This window comes from Diabrotica undecimpunctata, chromosome 3, assembly GCF_040954645.1.
Source record: "Diabrotica undecimpunctata isolate CICGRU chromosome 3, icDiaUnde3, whole genome shotgun sequence".
In the NCBI taxonomy this organism is placed as follows: Eukaryota; Metazoa; Arthropoda; class Insecta; order Coleoptera; family Chrysomelidae; genus Diabrotica; species Diabrotica undecimpunctata.
Window position 1 is genome coordinate 165370348 of NC_092805.1, and position 16138 is coordinate 165386485.

General features: G+C 33.1%; 1 protein-coding gene across 2 annotated transcripts in view; it reads left to right on the top strand.

The window, feature by feature from the left end:
- The window catches only part of LOC140437750 (rho GTPase-activating protein 1-like), a 34736-nt gene that overhangs the window by 17012 nt on the left and 1586 nt on the right, over positions 1–16138 (top strand). For both annotated transcript variants that reach the window (XM_072527448.1, XM_072527449.1), the window contains 4 exons: positions 3855–4172; positions 13475–13653; positions 14177–14374; positions 14548–14654. In XM_072527448.1, the coding sequence (XP_072383549.1) occupies positions 3855–4172; positions 13475–13653; positions 14177–14374; positions 14548–14654 (802 nt within the window). The remainder of the gene's footprint in view (positions 1–3854; positions 4173–13474; positions 13654–14176; positions 14375–14547; positions 14655–16138) is intronic.

Sequence of the window (16138 nt, forward strand, 5' to 3'; positions counted from 1 at the left end):
AATTACCCTTACTGCAAATTTTTCAATGTCTCACAATAAGACGCTGCATTGATTGTCTCATTACGAGCCAGAAACTCCACTAGCAATACTCCTTTTCTGTCCCAAAAAACTGTGCACATGATTTTCTGGGCAGAAATTGTTTGCTTAAACTTCACTCTTTTGGGTGATGCTGAATGTCGCCATTCCATGGATTGTTGTTTCGGTTCTGGTGTGATGTAGGCCACCCACGTTTCGTCACCAGTAACAATTTGGTCTAAAAAATCTTCACCTTCACTGTGGTACCGCTTAAGGAAAGTCAATGCACTGCCTAAACGTTGGGTTTTGTGCAAATCTGTCAACATTTTTTGGAACACCGTCACCAGTAACAATTTGGTCTAAAAAATCTTCACCTTCACTGTGGTACCCCTCAAGGAAAGCCAATGCACTGCCTAAACGTTGGGTTTTGTGCAAATCTGTCAACATTTTTTGGAACACAATTACACGTTGGGTTCCGAGGTAATTCAAGTTCTCGGTAACAATGCGATACAAAACACTACGAGAATACTGAGGAAAGTAGTCGGACAATGATGAAATTGTAAAGCGTCTGTTTTCTCTCACCTTTTCGTCCACTTTCTGCGCCAAATTTTCATTAACGACCGAAGGACGCCCACTCCGTTCTTCATCATGCACATTTGTGCGGCCATCTTTAAATGCTCTCACCCATTTCCTTACCATTTCATCACTCATAATGTTTTGTCCGTAAACTTCAACGATCTCACGATGAATATCGATCGGTTTTACGCCTTTAGCACTAAGAAATCGTATAACAGCCCGTACTTCACAATCAGCGTGACTCACAATTGTTGGAGGCATCTTAAACACTGGAGTAAACAAGTATACAATGAAGAATCAGACTAATGGCGTCAGTGCGTAGACAAGAGATGTAGTTAACCAGCGATCATGCGCGGAACGCCGACCGTAGCGCTGCAGCGGCGGAATCGCAAAACGGTACTTATTTAAAAAACATGCCTCGTACAAATAAATTTAGAAACTTTTGTTCTGTGAAAAAACTGTTACGAATACTACATTTTTATTTCAATGATTCCAATTTTCATATATGTATTTAAAATATCAATTAAATTGGAATGGACAGTCTATTAAAGAAATTTACTTGTCCTGCAAAACAACCTTGTTAGATATAATAAATATAACATAAGGAAAATCATTCACTATTTAGAAGAAAAAGAATCCTCAAGGATTTAATATCCTCCTCCTCCTAAGTGCCTTCTCTGTTGAGGTTGGCGATCAATATGGCAGATTTCTCTATGTTCTGGGCTTGATGAATTAATTCATTTCCTCTTGTGTGGGTCCAATCTCTGATGTTTCGTAGCCAAGATTTTTTCTTTCGTCCTATTCCCCTTTTACCTTCAATCTTGTCGTCTAATATTACCTGGAGCTGCTCAAATTCCCTATGGCGTTTAATGTGTCCTAGATATGGCGTCTTTCTAATTTTGATAGTATTGACCAGATGAAGACGTGTGTTCATTGCTCTCAGTACTTCTTCATTCGTAGATCTGCTGGTCCAGCTTATTCTAAGCATTCGGCAGTACATCCACATTTCAAATGAATTTAATTTGTTGACGTCATACTGTTTTAATGTCCAGGTCTCACAGCCATATAGTAATATATGGTAACCAATATCACATAAGGTAACCAATCTTGCGTTTTTTAATTAATTTAAAGAGTTCTCTTTCCACGCCGGCTCTCTATCCACCCAAGGTATGCGCATCATTCTTCTTAATGACCACATTTCAAATGCTTCAAGTTTGTTGATAGATGTTTTTTTTAAAGTCCACGTTTCCATGCCATAAAGCAAGACGGACCATATGTAGCACTTGACCATTCTGTAGCGTATTTCGAAATTTAGGTTTTGATTACATAGGAGCGGTCTGAATTTCACAAAAGCTTGTCTTGCCATTTGTATTCGGGTTTTTATCTCTTGTTGTGGATCCGATTGGTCTTTGATTGTGGTGCCAAGGTATTTAAAAGTTTTTACGCGTTTTATGCTATCGTCACCTATGCATATTATCGGGTTTTCTGGAGGGTTTCTGCTAATGACCATATATTTCGTTTTCAAAATGTTGATTTTGAGGCCATATTTTTTACCTATGCTATTCACCCTATCAAGTAATAACTGCTGATCTTCCAAATTATCAGTTATAATCACTGTGTCGTCCGCATAACGTAGGTTGCTAATTGGTATGCCATTCACCTTAATGCCTAATTCCGTGTCTTCTAATGCTTCCGCAAATATATTTTCAACATATAAATTAAAAAGCATCGGAGAGAGTATGCAGCCTTGGCGGACACCTTTCCGGATTTCAAATTCATCCGTATATTGGTCTTGATCAATCCTCACCTTTGCCATTTGGTTCCAGTATAGATTCTGAATAATTCTGATCTCCTTCTGGCCAATGTTGGCCCTATGTAGTAGTTCCATCATGATATCATGTTTAACATTGTCAAATGCCTTCTCGTAGTCGATGAAGGTGAGGTAGACATCTTTGTTTTGCCATACAGTGTTATTAAGGAATCCTGCCAGTCTATTTGCTTTTTGTACTTGATCTTTCACTTCTTTGTCCAGGTCTCCATAGCTAGACAGTGTAATTTCCAGGTATTTTATTTCCATTACTTGTTCAATACTGATGCCATCAATTTCTATTTTACATCTGGTTGGTTCTTTCTTATCTACTAGTGTTTTAGTCTTCTGAGATGAGATTGTCATATTAAATTCTTTTGTTCTTATGTTAAATCTGTGGACCAGTCTTTGCAAAACTATCTTCATCTTGGGCTATCAATATTGCGTCGTCTGCGTAACAGAGTATTTTGATTTCTTTGTTTCCCATTCTGTATCCTCTTCCTTTGTTAACGGTTTGAATGATTTTATCCATGATCAAATTGAAAAGCCAATTTCTATAGATTCTGTAAGTTGTCCATCTATTATGACTTCTATTTTGTTATTTTGGTAGATATTATCGATAGTTTTTATAATATTTAGGGGAACTTCTCTATTATACAGAAGATGGATTATATCTTTGAGTCTTACTCTGTCAAACGCTTTCTTTAGGTCAATCAGACACAGAAATGCTGGTCTATTATTCTCTAGTGATTTCTCAGTAATTTGTTTTATAACGAATGTTGCATATGTACACGATCTTCTACTACGAAAACCCTGTTGTTCATCTGCTAAACTTATCCTCTGATTTATTAGCACTTGTAAAATTTTAGTTGTAAGTTTTAGCGTAGTATTTAACAAGTTTATACCTCTGTAGTTTTCTTGCTGTTTTTATCTCCTTTTTTGAATAGTAGAATTAGTTCGCTCGTGCTCCATTCTTCCGGTATTTTATTGTGTTTTATAATTTTTTATAATGTTGTTAATTGTTCTGTTATTGCTGCTCCACAATATTTCAGTAATTTGTTTGGTATCCCGTCTTTACCTGCTGCTTTTCTATTCTTCAGGTTTTCAAGTTTTTCCGAACTTCCTGTACATTTATATTAAGTTCTTCAATTGTGGTAATTTCTGGTGTTTCCGGTTGTAGCGTCGTTTGTTCTTCCTCTGCATATAGCTTTTTAGGTAGTCAATCCACGTATCCTTTTGTATGTATTGTTGAATTGGATTTAGTTGTGAATTTTCTAAAAAAATCATAAAATTATACTGTAATCGAATAATTAACCTTGAAGTAAACGAAAAAAGGTTAGATTCACGAACCACAAGTTTGGGATTACCTCAGGTTCTAAGTTGTATATCGTAATCAATTTATACTTTTGAAATAAAAAAGCTATCTTATTCGTAATCATATTTTTTTTTCTTTCAGTTATTTGAAATACACCTTAGAAAGTTATGTAAAGCAAGATTACAGTTTAATTTATTTTCACCACGGACTGACGAGTAAAAACAAACCGTCGATAGGATGGTTGGTGCAAGCTTATAAAGCCTTCGACAGAAATTATAAAAAGAATCTGAAAGCGTTATATCTAGTCCATCCAACGAGCTTTCTTAAATTCGTTTCGCAACTGTTTAGGCCCCTTATCAGTGCCAAGTTTGGAAAGAAATTGAACTATATTCACAGGCTGAAGGAGTTAAACGAATTTATACCGATAGAAAAATTGGATATACCCAATGAAGTGATAGAGTGAGTATAGAAAGATAATTATATTTAGGTTTTACAACCATATCTTTAGTTTATTTTTACCCCCTAAGACATTGTCGGCAATGGATAGTCTGTCTTTTCTATTCGATCTAAAGTTTTGTTATGTGTACACAGTATGAACAGATTGAACATATACTGCAATCATGCATTCTAAATATATGATGTATTTGTGTAACGCTGCTATTTACTGACAAATACAGGAAATTCCTGTATTCTGGCTAAGGAAAAAAACCATTCAAAACGTGTTTTCTTGGAAAAGTGTTTCATAAAATCTAATACGTCTTGTATAAATAAAAAGTCAGACATAGATAAATTGAGCAACATTTATTGTTACTTACTGACAAAACATCAAAAATAAAATAAAGATTTACTTTTACATATACACACCGTAATACACCTGCATACAAAACATGTTGCATACTATCAAGACAGGTTTAAGATACTACTTCCATTAATATAATAGCAAGAACTCCTAATTACTTTATAATCACACTATTTTCCTTTCCACCTAAATTTTAAAATGTATTTTGTCCATTATTTTAAATGTTATATTTTATATGTGTGTTTTTAATGTTGAGTGTCGTAGCTTTAGAAAAATAATCTCAACGACTAGTAAGTTGTAATGACAATTTGAGATATGTATATATCGAGGGGTTCGAGCGAAAACCCGATAACTAACAAAATCATTGTTCGGAGATAATCGCGATTAAAGATTTTCGTAACATTGAAGAGGCTTTAAAATCGTCATAGGAAGTTGTTTCAAATATTAGTTAAAGCCAAACAGTAGAGAATTTAATGTTTAGTTAGAATAATTAATTTTTAGTTTATCTTATTAAAAGGTATTTACAAAAAAAAAATAAAACATGATATTTATCGGGTTTTTCCTCGCTGAGTGAGTACAACATTTGATTTTATTGGTTTTTATTTTTAATTTTGTTAATTATAAAACAAAAATAAACTGTATTTTATTCAAATAAAACAAATAATAATCTACATTCTTTTTAGGAAATTAAAAGGTAATATCTTCTTCTTCCGATTCTTCTCCCAACATTATGTCTGGAATTCGATCTACGACATTATTCCCTATTTTTAAACTTGATATCCAAGTATGCAGCTCTTCCGGAAAAATGTTTTCTTGGCACATCTTCATTAAATCCTTTTTTTTTGGTTCGCTTATTGGATGAGTACTTTTGTATAACTTTGGTAAATTACCCGGAGTTGGTAAGTCTAGGGTTGCTTTTTGGGATAAAATTTGTTTTGGCCTTTTAGACCGTGGAGTAGGAAGTTTTTTGGGGATTCAAACCAATATCTTCTGACATGTTTAAACACTTTAATTCTTCTGCGAGATCGTAGTTGAAAAAAATTTTGCTTCTTTCACCTTTAATATATTTTAGTCTCTTGATTTTTAACCACTGCAGAGTATTACCGTTAGAATCTGTGTTCTGTTTTGCAATATATTTGCTGCAAGTGACTTTAAATCTAAAAATTCATTATATTTTATTTCTTTTACCTTGTATGGACCTATATTGTGTTTCACATTGTCTACTGTCTTCATTTTCTGTTTTCTTGCTGTTTGAAATATATTTTTCCAGTCATTCATGCAAGTTACATTTACATGTTTACTTGCATATTCTATTGCCGAGTGCATAGAATCCACTTCCATGTAAGTGTGTCCTGCTTCTAAGAACTTTTGTTCTATAATTTCCAATTGGTCAATATTTTGTACGATCCACAACAGCAGTACGGCTATAAACTGATTACGGTTTTGACCGCCACAAGTATCTGAAAAAATTTTTACATGCTTAACCTCAGGTCTTAAGCATTCACTTAAATAGTAATACATACAAGTTCCGATTTCAGAACTACCCTTTTTGCCATTGATTTCATTCCAGCACAAGCAATATGCGTTATTGGGTAACGGTGATTCCCAAATAGTAAGATTGTATACTACCAATTTTCTACGATAGTATAATTGACTAATAGATCCTTTGGGTATTTGTAAAATTGGTTGTGAATCCAATGTTACAGACATAAATGTCTTGTCTTTATTTGCTTTGTCTTTATCTATTCTTTTAGCGGCCTGACAAATTTCGTTTCTTTTTTTATGTTCTTCGTAGATTATTTCAAGTTTTTTTCTCTGCTCTAGATCAGCCTTAGCATATTTGGCACAGATAAGACACTGGTCTTTTTTGGGCGTGAAAAAACTTAGATTATACTCTTCACAAAAAATAGATCGATATTTACGTAAAGCAACAGGGTCTCTATTATTTTCGATGGAGATATCTAAGTAAAGCTGGTACATTTTTTTGATATTTAGAGTGGGATCTCTAAAGTATTTTCTAATGGTATCCTTTCGGGTATAATGAGATTCCATAACCGGAAAGGATTCAATATGACTTTTAACAAATAGAACATCTTCAGCCTTTGTTTTGATAACTGGTTCCTGTTTCGTTCGTTGTTATTGGTGGAAAGAAACATTTCTTGCTAAATTTTCGTTCCTTTCTTTTGGAAGTTTTAAGGACAAGTCTAGTCCTAATTTTGTTTTACAGTTATATTGTGCAAAATAAAATTTTTTCTATATTTAAAATCTAGACTCCAGTAATTTCTACAGAGTTTGTTTCTGTAATCTTCAGAAAACTTTTCAGTACACTTAAATTTACATTTATCACAATTGACTTGCTGGGGTACCTTGGGAGCTCTGATTTTGTTTTTCGTTATATACTCCCTTCTGACCGTCTTTTTTTCGCAATATTCAATTTCCGTTCAGCGGGATTATTTTTACGCCACCTTTTTGGCTTTGTTACCTTACGCAGTACTGTTTCTAAAATTCCTTCAATTATTAATGTCACTAAATATGTAGACGTCTCAGAGTATAAAATTTTCTTACGTTGAACTTTTTTTGGTTTACGAGATCATTTTCAGATACACCAATATCTTCAGAATCCAAAAATGACTCTGTGCAGTAGTTTGGATCCACGTCAGAATAATCACCTCCAAATAAAGAAGTAGTATCGTCAACTTAAATCAAACTATACTTTTGTTAGAGAACGCAACGTCCGAAATCATGTCCAGACATGAGTGAACTAATCAGAACTATCGACCCAAAAAGGTAAATCATTGTACTTCGTGTAACCTAAAATTGATTTACTGGGTTTTCGCAGGACAAAAATGTGCTGAAATTTAATAAAGTATCATAGTATAAAATTCTTTATTGGATTTTCGCATGAATATATTTTGTTAAAATTAACAGCTTTGTAATCTTCATATCCGATAAATGTATTTATATATTTTTAAAATCTTAACTTGTGAATTTCTTTTAAAAAGAAAGCAGTTAAGTTGTTCTAGCTTATTTTTCCTAGAACTGATTTTATAGTTCAGACATTTATTATGAATTTCAATTTCCGATAAAATTAATTATCTGTTTTTAACTCAGAAATATTTAAAATAAAATTAGTAACTTTACACAGGAAAAGAAGATAAATGATTCTACCGGATTCTCATATTATAAATATGTTTACTTCAAAGTATTTTTATTAGTAAAGTTATATTATCGGGTTGGTGTTATTTAAAAATATGAGTTAACGGTTTTTACCATGTTTGGTTTTTATCAATTATTGTGCTTAAAAATGTTAATATCAATTTAAAAATTTTTTCAGTGATAGAAGACGTGTTTTTAATACAGAAGAAATAAAAATACCGGATTTCATAATTTTGTCATTTATCGGGTTTTCGCTCGAACCCCTCGATATATATATATATATATATATATATATATATATATATATATATATATATATATATATATCTTATATTTATATATCTTATATTTATATATCTTATATTTATATATGTATTAGATGAACTTTTTAATTTTATTTTGTTTCTAAAGATTGGTAATACACCTTTTTTACAACTTTTAATAGAATATTTTCAAGACTGCAAAATTGCGATCGAGATAGTACCTTAAAAGTCAATTTCCTGTCCACCCATATTCCTAAGCATTAAGGTGCTTCCTGTTGCGGCACTTGTGTTATTTATCTTTACAGAGGGAAGTGGAGAGGGAAGTTAGTTCTAAATCGTACACTTTAATTGAGTGCAACTATTGAATTAATATTTTTGATAAAGTTATATTAACTCGTCTCGTTTCTGTGTTGGTGTTGTGTATTTTTTTAAATGGTCTAAAAATTGAGGATTTATCAAATATGATTCCGGTCATAGAAAATAGTTAAAAATAAAGTGGTTTTTAATTTTATACGCAAATATGTGATCATAGTTTAACTGAAATCAGAAATATGCCTCAAGGCGATGCTGAACACATTTTGTAAGAGTCTTATTTTTTTAATACCCTGTTAAATTTTTCTACATTTAGCTACATCATAAGCTTTGAATTGAACCAAAGATCATATTTTTTTGAAAGTCATACTGATTTTTGGATAATAATTTTGGGAAGTATAGATAAAAGTAATTCTTCCCCACTGAAGTGCTAGCTTACAAAGGTGTCATCTACTTTGATGGCCACGAACGAAAACTATTAATTAATATTGTTTTCTGTCTTTTACGCTATACAAAATGTGTATCGTAAGCGACAGCGAGCTTTTGCTAGAGTATATAAACTTTTATATCGTTGCTGTGACTTTCAACTTTGTATCCAGACGTGCATTATTTTGTTGGGTATCTTTTGGTTCTTGAAGTTGCAATTAATCATTTGTAACGATATGTTTATGGCACGTCGCAAAGTCGATTTAATTTTCCGCATAATTTTCTAATGAAAATAGGCGATATTCTCGTGATTTCTTTATCTACCCTGCTTCGTATTGATACAAACATGCTATTTAGGGAAGCAGTGAATACAATGAAGATAGCTATAATGTTAACCAACGTTCTGAAAGGGCATGAAAAAGAAGCCATGCTTCGTATTGATACTGTACAATTTTTTTAAAGACTAAGTTAGAGATGTTTTATTTTTCAATACATTGGAAGACAGTATTGAAGGTGACGGCTTCTTTGTACAGTTACTATACTACTGCAATGATTGTATTATTTATTGGAAAGTTTTGCAAGACTTGCTATAATTTTTTTTAGTGTTTCTTTTGTATGTAGTTGTAGTTTTTCTACCAAGTTTATTAAAATTTTTCCGTATTGTCCACTAAGGCTACTGAGCTACATCTGTAGTACCTTTTTTGTAAATGAGCGTAATCCATACTTCTTTCTGGTTTTTTTGGAATTACTTCACCGTTTATATAGCTTTTTAAATAACTCATGTTGTTTTTCATGAATTTATTTCTCTATTTTCTTGGAGTTCTTTATCTTGTCTTTGTGCAGTGTCATTTCCACGTGTTTATGGGAATATGTTGCATGTTGGTTTTGTTTGATGTATCTGTTCACAAAACTCTTATTCACTTCAACGTACCATTTCCAATAGTTAGGAGGGTTTTATTTGAAAGATACATTGCAACTATCTGTTGGTTTCATCTCCATTATTTATATTTATCATCTACAAACATATCATGCCATCATGTACGGTCTCTTAGATTCATTATTAGTTCTTCCATAAAACCACTTGACGTATTTTATTATATTTTCTGCATTCAAGTCTGAATCGTATCTTAAATTTTTTTTTTTTAATTCAGTTATAAGCATTTAAAAAAAAATAACTAGGTTTAATTTACGTAATGAATGTTTGAAAAAATCTTTAACATAATAAACACATTGAACACAATATGTTTATTATATTTTTATCTTTGAATATATCGAAATCCAACGACTACGTTCAAAGTACTTAAAAAGTATTGTGGAATGGATAAATGGTACTAAAATGACGATTCCGCCAGTGGCGTAGAATATACACTCAGATGCAAAAAACGCAACGGAGAAAATTTTGGTCAAATTCAAAGTATTTGAGTTATTTTATTTTTAGCCCTATTTTGATGATTTTTTTAGCACACTGTATAAATTTATAAATTTTAATTTGGTATAGTCAGTTTTTTGATAACATTTTATATTTGACTTATTGTATGGGGTTAATTAAAACGTGGTTTTATTATCCTAATTTTGAAACATCCTGTGGAATAACTCCGTTTGCGAATTTTCGTACAACCTTATTTTTAGGTTGCAACCATGTCTCCTAACCATTGTGTTTTTTGTTTCATGTCAAAATATGCATTGGTTCATTTTTTAGAGCCAAATGAATTTACCACTCACACTTTAGGACTTTTTTAATTTTGATTATTTTGGAGTTATTTTGTAATACGACGAGATGGTGACTGTTATCATCATGTCGTATTGACACATTTTGTTAACACATGATTGATCATGGTTCTTAGTGTCAAAGATTGTGCGAAAGCCGTTGTTCTAGTTGAAGATGGGCGAAATTATGAATATGTGGCTAGAGTACTACACACTCATCGCTCTGCCATCCCAAGGGTAGTGGAAAGTTTTATACGAACTGGAACAAACTAGCGTAAAGCGGAAGTGGCAGGAAGTGCAAAACTACCGCTTTAGATGAACGTTTTATACAAGTCAACGCTTTATGAGATCGTTATTTAACAGTGGTGCAAACAAGAAATCAGCTTCAAGAGGTTCGAGGCAATAATGTAAATCTATTTACAGTTCGTCGAAGATTACACGAATTTGGTTTGCAAAGTTGCAGACCAGCAACTGGGCCCAAATTACTTCCACGGCACAGAGTGGCTAGACTACAATTTTCCAGGGAACAGTTACATTGGAATTTAGGACAATGGAGTAATGTTATTTTTACGGATGAGTCGAGATACTGTCTTCACTCATCAGATGGGAGAGAACGAGTATGGCGTCGAACTAGAGAGAGATTTGAGGAGTGCGCTCAGTTTTTCAGCTTCCGCGTTAGCCATGGAGGGGGTTCGGTGATGGTATGGGTAGGAATATCCCGAGAGGTGCACACTAAATTGGTATTTGTTGAGGGTTTGTTGACTGCACACCGGTATATTGAGGAAATTTTAGTCAATCACGTAGTGCCCTTTTCTCAATATATCGGCGATGATTTTCTATTAATGCAAGATAATGCGCGACCCCGCTCTGCAATATGTATCACGCAATATTCAGAGGAAGTTGGTATTAATAAAATGAACTGGCCAGCGTGCTCGCCAGATCTGAACCCAATAGAGCACGTTTGGGACATGCTTGGTAGAAATATTAGAGGTCGCGAAGTCGCACCAGCCTGAATTAACGAACTTCGCTTGGCTCTAAAAGACAAATGGCAAAACATCCAGCAAGATGATATTCGCAACCTCATAGACAATATGAGCTGACGTGGACAGGCAGTTATAGAGGCTAGGGGCGGCAATACAAAGTATTAAGTTATTTTTTAGTAGTTTTTCTTTGTTATTTGCGTACTTAGGTTAAGTTACATTTAAGTTGTTTTTTTTATGTTTTGTTATTGTTATCATTGTTCATTAAAACCAAGATCATGTCGTTGCTTTTAATCATTATTTAAACACAGTGCTTCTGGGATATCGATATGACATTCCTTCGATATCAGTCACTAAAGCCTTCATCGTCGTATTACAAATGAATACAAAATGTAATGATAATAATAGGAAAAGTCGTAAATTGTGGGTGGCAAAGTCATTTCGCTCTTAAAAATATACCAATCCATATTTTCTCATGAAACAAAAAACATAATACTTAGAAAACATGGTTGCAACCGAAAAACGAGGTTTTACGAAAATCCGCTAACGGAATTATTCCACAGAATGTTTTAAAAGGATGTTAGGATAAAAAACCACCTTTCGATAAACCCCCTATAATAAGTCAAATACAAAATTTTATTAAAAAACTCACCATACTAAATTAAAATTTATAAATTTTTACAGTGTGCCAAAAAGATCATCGAAATAGGGCTAAAAATAAAAAAAAACTGAAATACTTTGAATTTGTCCAAAATTTTCTCCTTTGCGTTTTTTTGCATTTGAGTGTACAAATAGATACCTCTTCTGTGTCTCCTCCCTAAGGCTCTGTTATTACCAAGAAAGTCTTTTTTTTTCTATAATTTGCAACAATGTGTTGGAAATATCTAAGACTCACTATTGTTCTAAAGCTATTTTCTTGTGGCATTTTAAAGTAATTATTATTTTTTGTAAATTGTGGCTTATTCCCATTGAAATAATAATTACTCTAAGACTCTTTGTCAAAATGAAAAAGTTCCTATGCAGCCGGGACATAAATATAAACTTAAGAACGAGAATGTTAAGGTGCTATGTTTTCTCCGTTCTGCTGTACGGCATGGAAGCCTGGACACTGAAAAAGATAAACATCAAAAACATTGAGGCATTCGAGATGTGGTGTTACAGGAGAAGGTGAAAAATACCATGGACGGAAAGAGTAACAAATTAAGATGTTCTGCTGAAGATGAGGAAGGAATGCGAAGCCATAAAAACCATACAAACGAAAAAACTGGAATATCTGGGCCACATAATGGGAGGAGAAAAGTACTCTCTGCTTAGACTCATAATCCAAGGAAAAATCTCGGGAAAGAGAAATGTGGGACGTAGGAGGATTTCCTGGTTGCGAAATTTAAGGGAGTGGTATGGGTGCAGTTCAATACAGTTGTTCAGAGCTGCAGCCAACAAAGTGAAGATTGCTGTGATGGTAGCCAACATCCGATAGGAGACGGTACTGCAAGAAGAAGACTCTAAGACTCACCACAAATGATATCGATAATTGTTAATAATTTAACAATTAAAAACATATTAATCAGCAACACTACTTTTAACGTCACATTTCTTGAAAAATCATTATTTTATCGCTACTATCGTAAAGAATAGTCAGTAATTTAAAGTATGTACTCACCAGAATTGGAATTTCGTCAATGGCGTAGAATTTAAAAGATGGAAATGGTTCCGGCTGTAAAACCAGAAAATGTGTATTTATGTATAAATGAAAATAAAACTGTTTTTATTAAGGATATATTTTGAATGTTGGTTCCATACAGAGGTTTTTGTTATGTACAAAAATATGTCTCGAGTGGAAGAAGATCATGTAGCTAATTGTTTAATTCTGCAAAATACAATTCCAAATCTCTAGTATTCTCTTGAGATCCAATCATTAAAAGGGAGGTATTAAAAATTCTACAAAAAATTCCTAGGTACCAGTGGCGTACGACAATAATTAACAGAAATTTATATTTACCTTCGCCTTATTCTTTTTGTGTCCTTTGGTGTGTAAGCATTTTGCAGAATATTGTAGATTGTACTACAAAATTCATCTACAGTATAATATATAATATTTGTTCTTCTTTTTAATTTTAGACACGATAAGAAACTTGGAGGGGAGGTTCCAGTATCGAGAACGTCCCCCGACTCTGTTTTTGAGCCGACGTGCCCTACCCAACAATTCGGAGTTACTCTGCAGTATATTAGGGATCAGTACAATGTAATCATTCCGCCTATTGTGAAACAATGTATAGAATACTTAGATCAGCCTGACGGTAAGCATTTTTTACTTCAATTTTAATAATTTTCCGATGAAGAATGGCGCCATTTTTTTGAAGAATTATTTCTTTCTCTGTTCTGTTTTGTTGTTTTGTATCTATCCTTTCTTGTGTTTCCCACCTCTAAGAATGACCACGCCTATAATCCATCAGAACTGATCACCGGTGCCGTTGAGTCACAAAGTGTATACGTGTTCTAAGCTTACGTCTTGGTAATTTACTTCACTATGAATGTTACAATGTTAGGATACAATTTCTGTAAAGATTTTTGCCCATCGTTCGATTCATCCTGTCTACCATTCAATTTGAGCGGGGATGCAATCGTGTAATTGTGATCTTTTTCGCACCAATCAATGGAGAAACGTGTTAAGAAAGCGCCGATCTAAAATTTCGTATTTACTCTCTTCTTCTTTAAATACTATTATCGTTAATTTTCACCGTTTAAACAGACTTAATAATGATTACAGTCAATAGAATTTATGATTTACTTACAATGTTACATTTTTTTATTAATTTCTAGCATTAGAAACGGAGGGTATATTTAGAAGGTCCGCCAACGCTAACAAAGTTAAAAGTCTGAAAGAAATCGCAAATACTGGCCAAAAGGTACCTTTCGATGATCCTCATGAAGCTGCTGTATTACTGAAAAAGTTTTTGAGAGAACTTAAAGAACCTCTGTTGACTTATGAATTGTATGATGAAATTGTACAATTTCAAAGTAAGTATTTGTATATTTATTACTATATAAAAACACAATTTACATTAAATATCAAAATAGTTTTCTAAAGTCTTTCTAAACGAATACATTAACAGTTGTTCCTTACGTGGAATTTGTCACTCTATGTAATTAATTAGGATTGTAAGATTATGTAATGTTCCTTTGTGTTTTAGGTTGGAATAATGATGAAAGGCTGAGGCTGGTGTCCATACTTGTAATGGAAAAGCTACCAGAAGACAACTACAAGGTCTTAAAATATATCATTAGATTTTTATCCAGGGTAAGTAGAATAATTTTGTTTAAAATATTCAACTTTGAAGCGAATGCTCCTACTAATATGTAGACATCTCTATATTGCTAGAATATAGAGTCAAAAAATAGCTCCTCTCTGTAATAGAGTAAGATCCCAGAGCGATCAGACATAACTTATTTTCACACAGATGAAACCTTAGAGTCTGAGTAGCGTCTCGTGTGCTTTGAATACCTGCGTATTTATGAAACTTGCTGAGTGACACCTGGGCAGGTACCAGGTGAGAAAGGTAACTAAAAATAAGAGCTATTTAACTTAAATTTAAATAACTGATTTTTATACATATTTTGTAGAATATTATTTTGAAAATACTGTAATAAGTGTCAGACACTTGTCATGGACCAGAACTTTTGTCAGACGCTTTAAAGCTCCACTAAAATTAAATGAACTTTACTTACTTTTACATGTCTGATTTTTAAATAGAGATGCAAAAATATTTAATCGGATCGAAAACAGTAAGTATTCTTAATGTATTTGAATTTTTTACTCCGAGGCTCATGCGCACAGCACTCTCGCGCTCATACTTCTGGTTAACTAATTTTTGTGTTTGAGGGGTGTTTGGTCATTTATTTTGTCTGACTGATTAAATATAACTTTATTATAGTTCCATTAATAACATATTTAAAAATCAGACATGTAAAAGTAAGTAAAGTTCATTTAATTTTAGTGGAGCTTTAATGCGTCTGACAAAAGTTCTGGTCCATGACAAGTGTCTGACACTTATTACAGTATTTTCAAAATAATATTCTACTAAATTTGTATAAAAATCAGTTATGTAAATTTAAGTTAAATAGCTCTTATTTTTAGTTAACTTTCTGACCTGGTATCTGCCCAGGTGTCACTCAGCAAGTTTCATAAATACGCAGGTATTCAAAACACGCGAGACGATACTGAGACTCTAAGGTTTCATCTGTGTGAAAATAAGTTATGTCTGATCGCTCTGGGATCTTGGACTATAAAAAAACTCTTCAGATACTTTATTAGAATGTATACGTGTGCATGAACTGGGAAACTATTAGGGAAACTCCTTGGTTATTTATAGAGTTGAAACAACAGTTTGTGTCTAGCAAGACAATACCTTGTAGCCAAAATTCGAAATTTTTCGTCAATATAGTCGCCTACTGATTTCAAAATTTATATAAAAATTGTACATTTTTTCGGTGACACATCTCATGCGGCTGGTTACACCAGCAGCTGTGTGAGCAATGCTTCGCATACGTTCACCAGCTTGAAACTCAACTTCGTCTTTTTCTCGTCGTCTCTCTCTTACAGCTCTGAGCAGGTATACTTAACCTATAGGCATACAGTGAATTTTGTACAACGATATATCTTTGATGACTAAATATGCTTAAGTTTTCTCAATAACTTTACTTTCATTTGATCACAATCCTTTTACCTTTAGCATTTTTTAAAGTATGCAATCTGAGCTGGTACTCGCTAGGAGTCAGATCTGT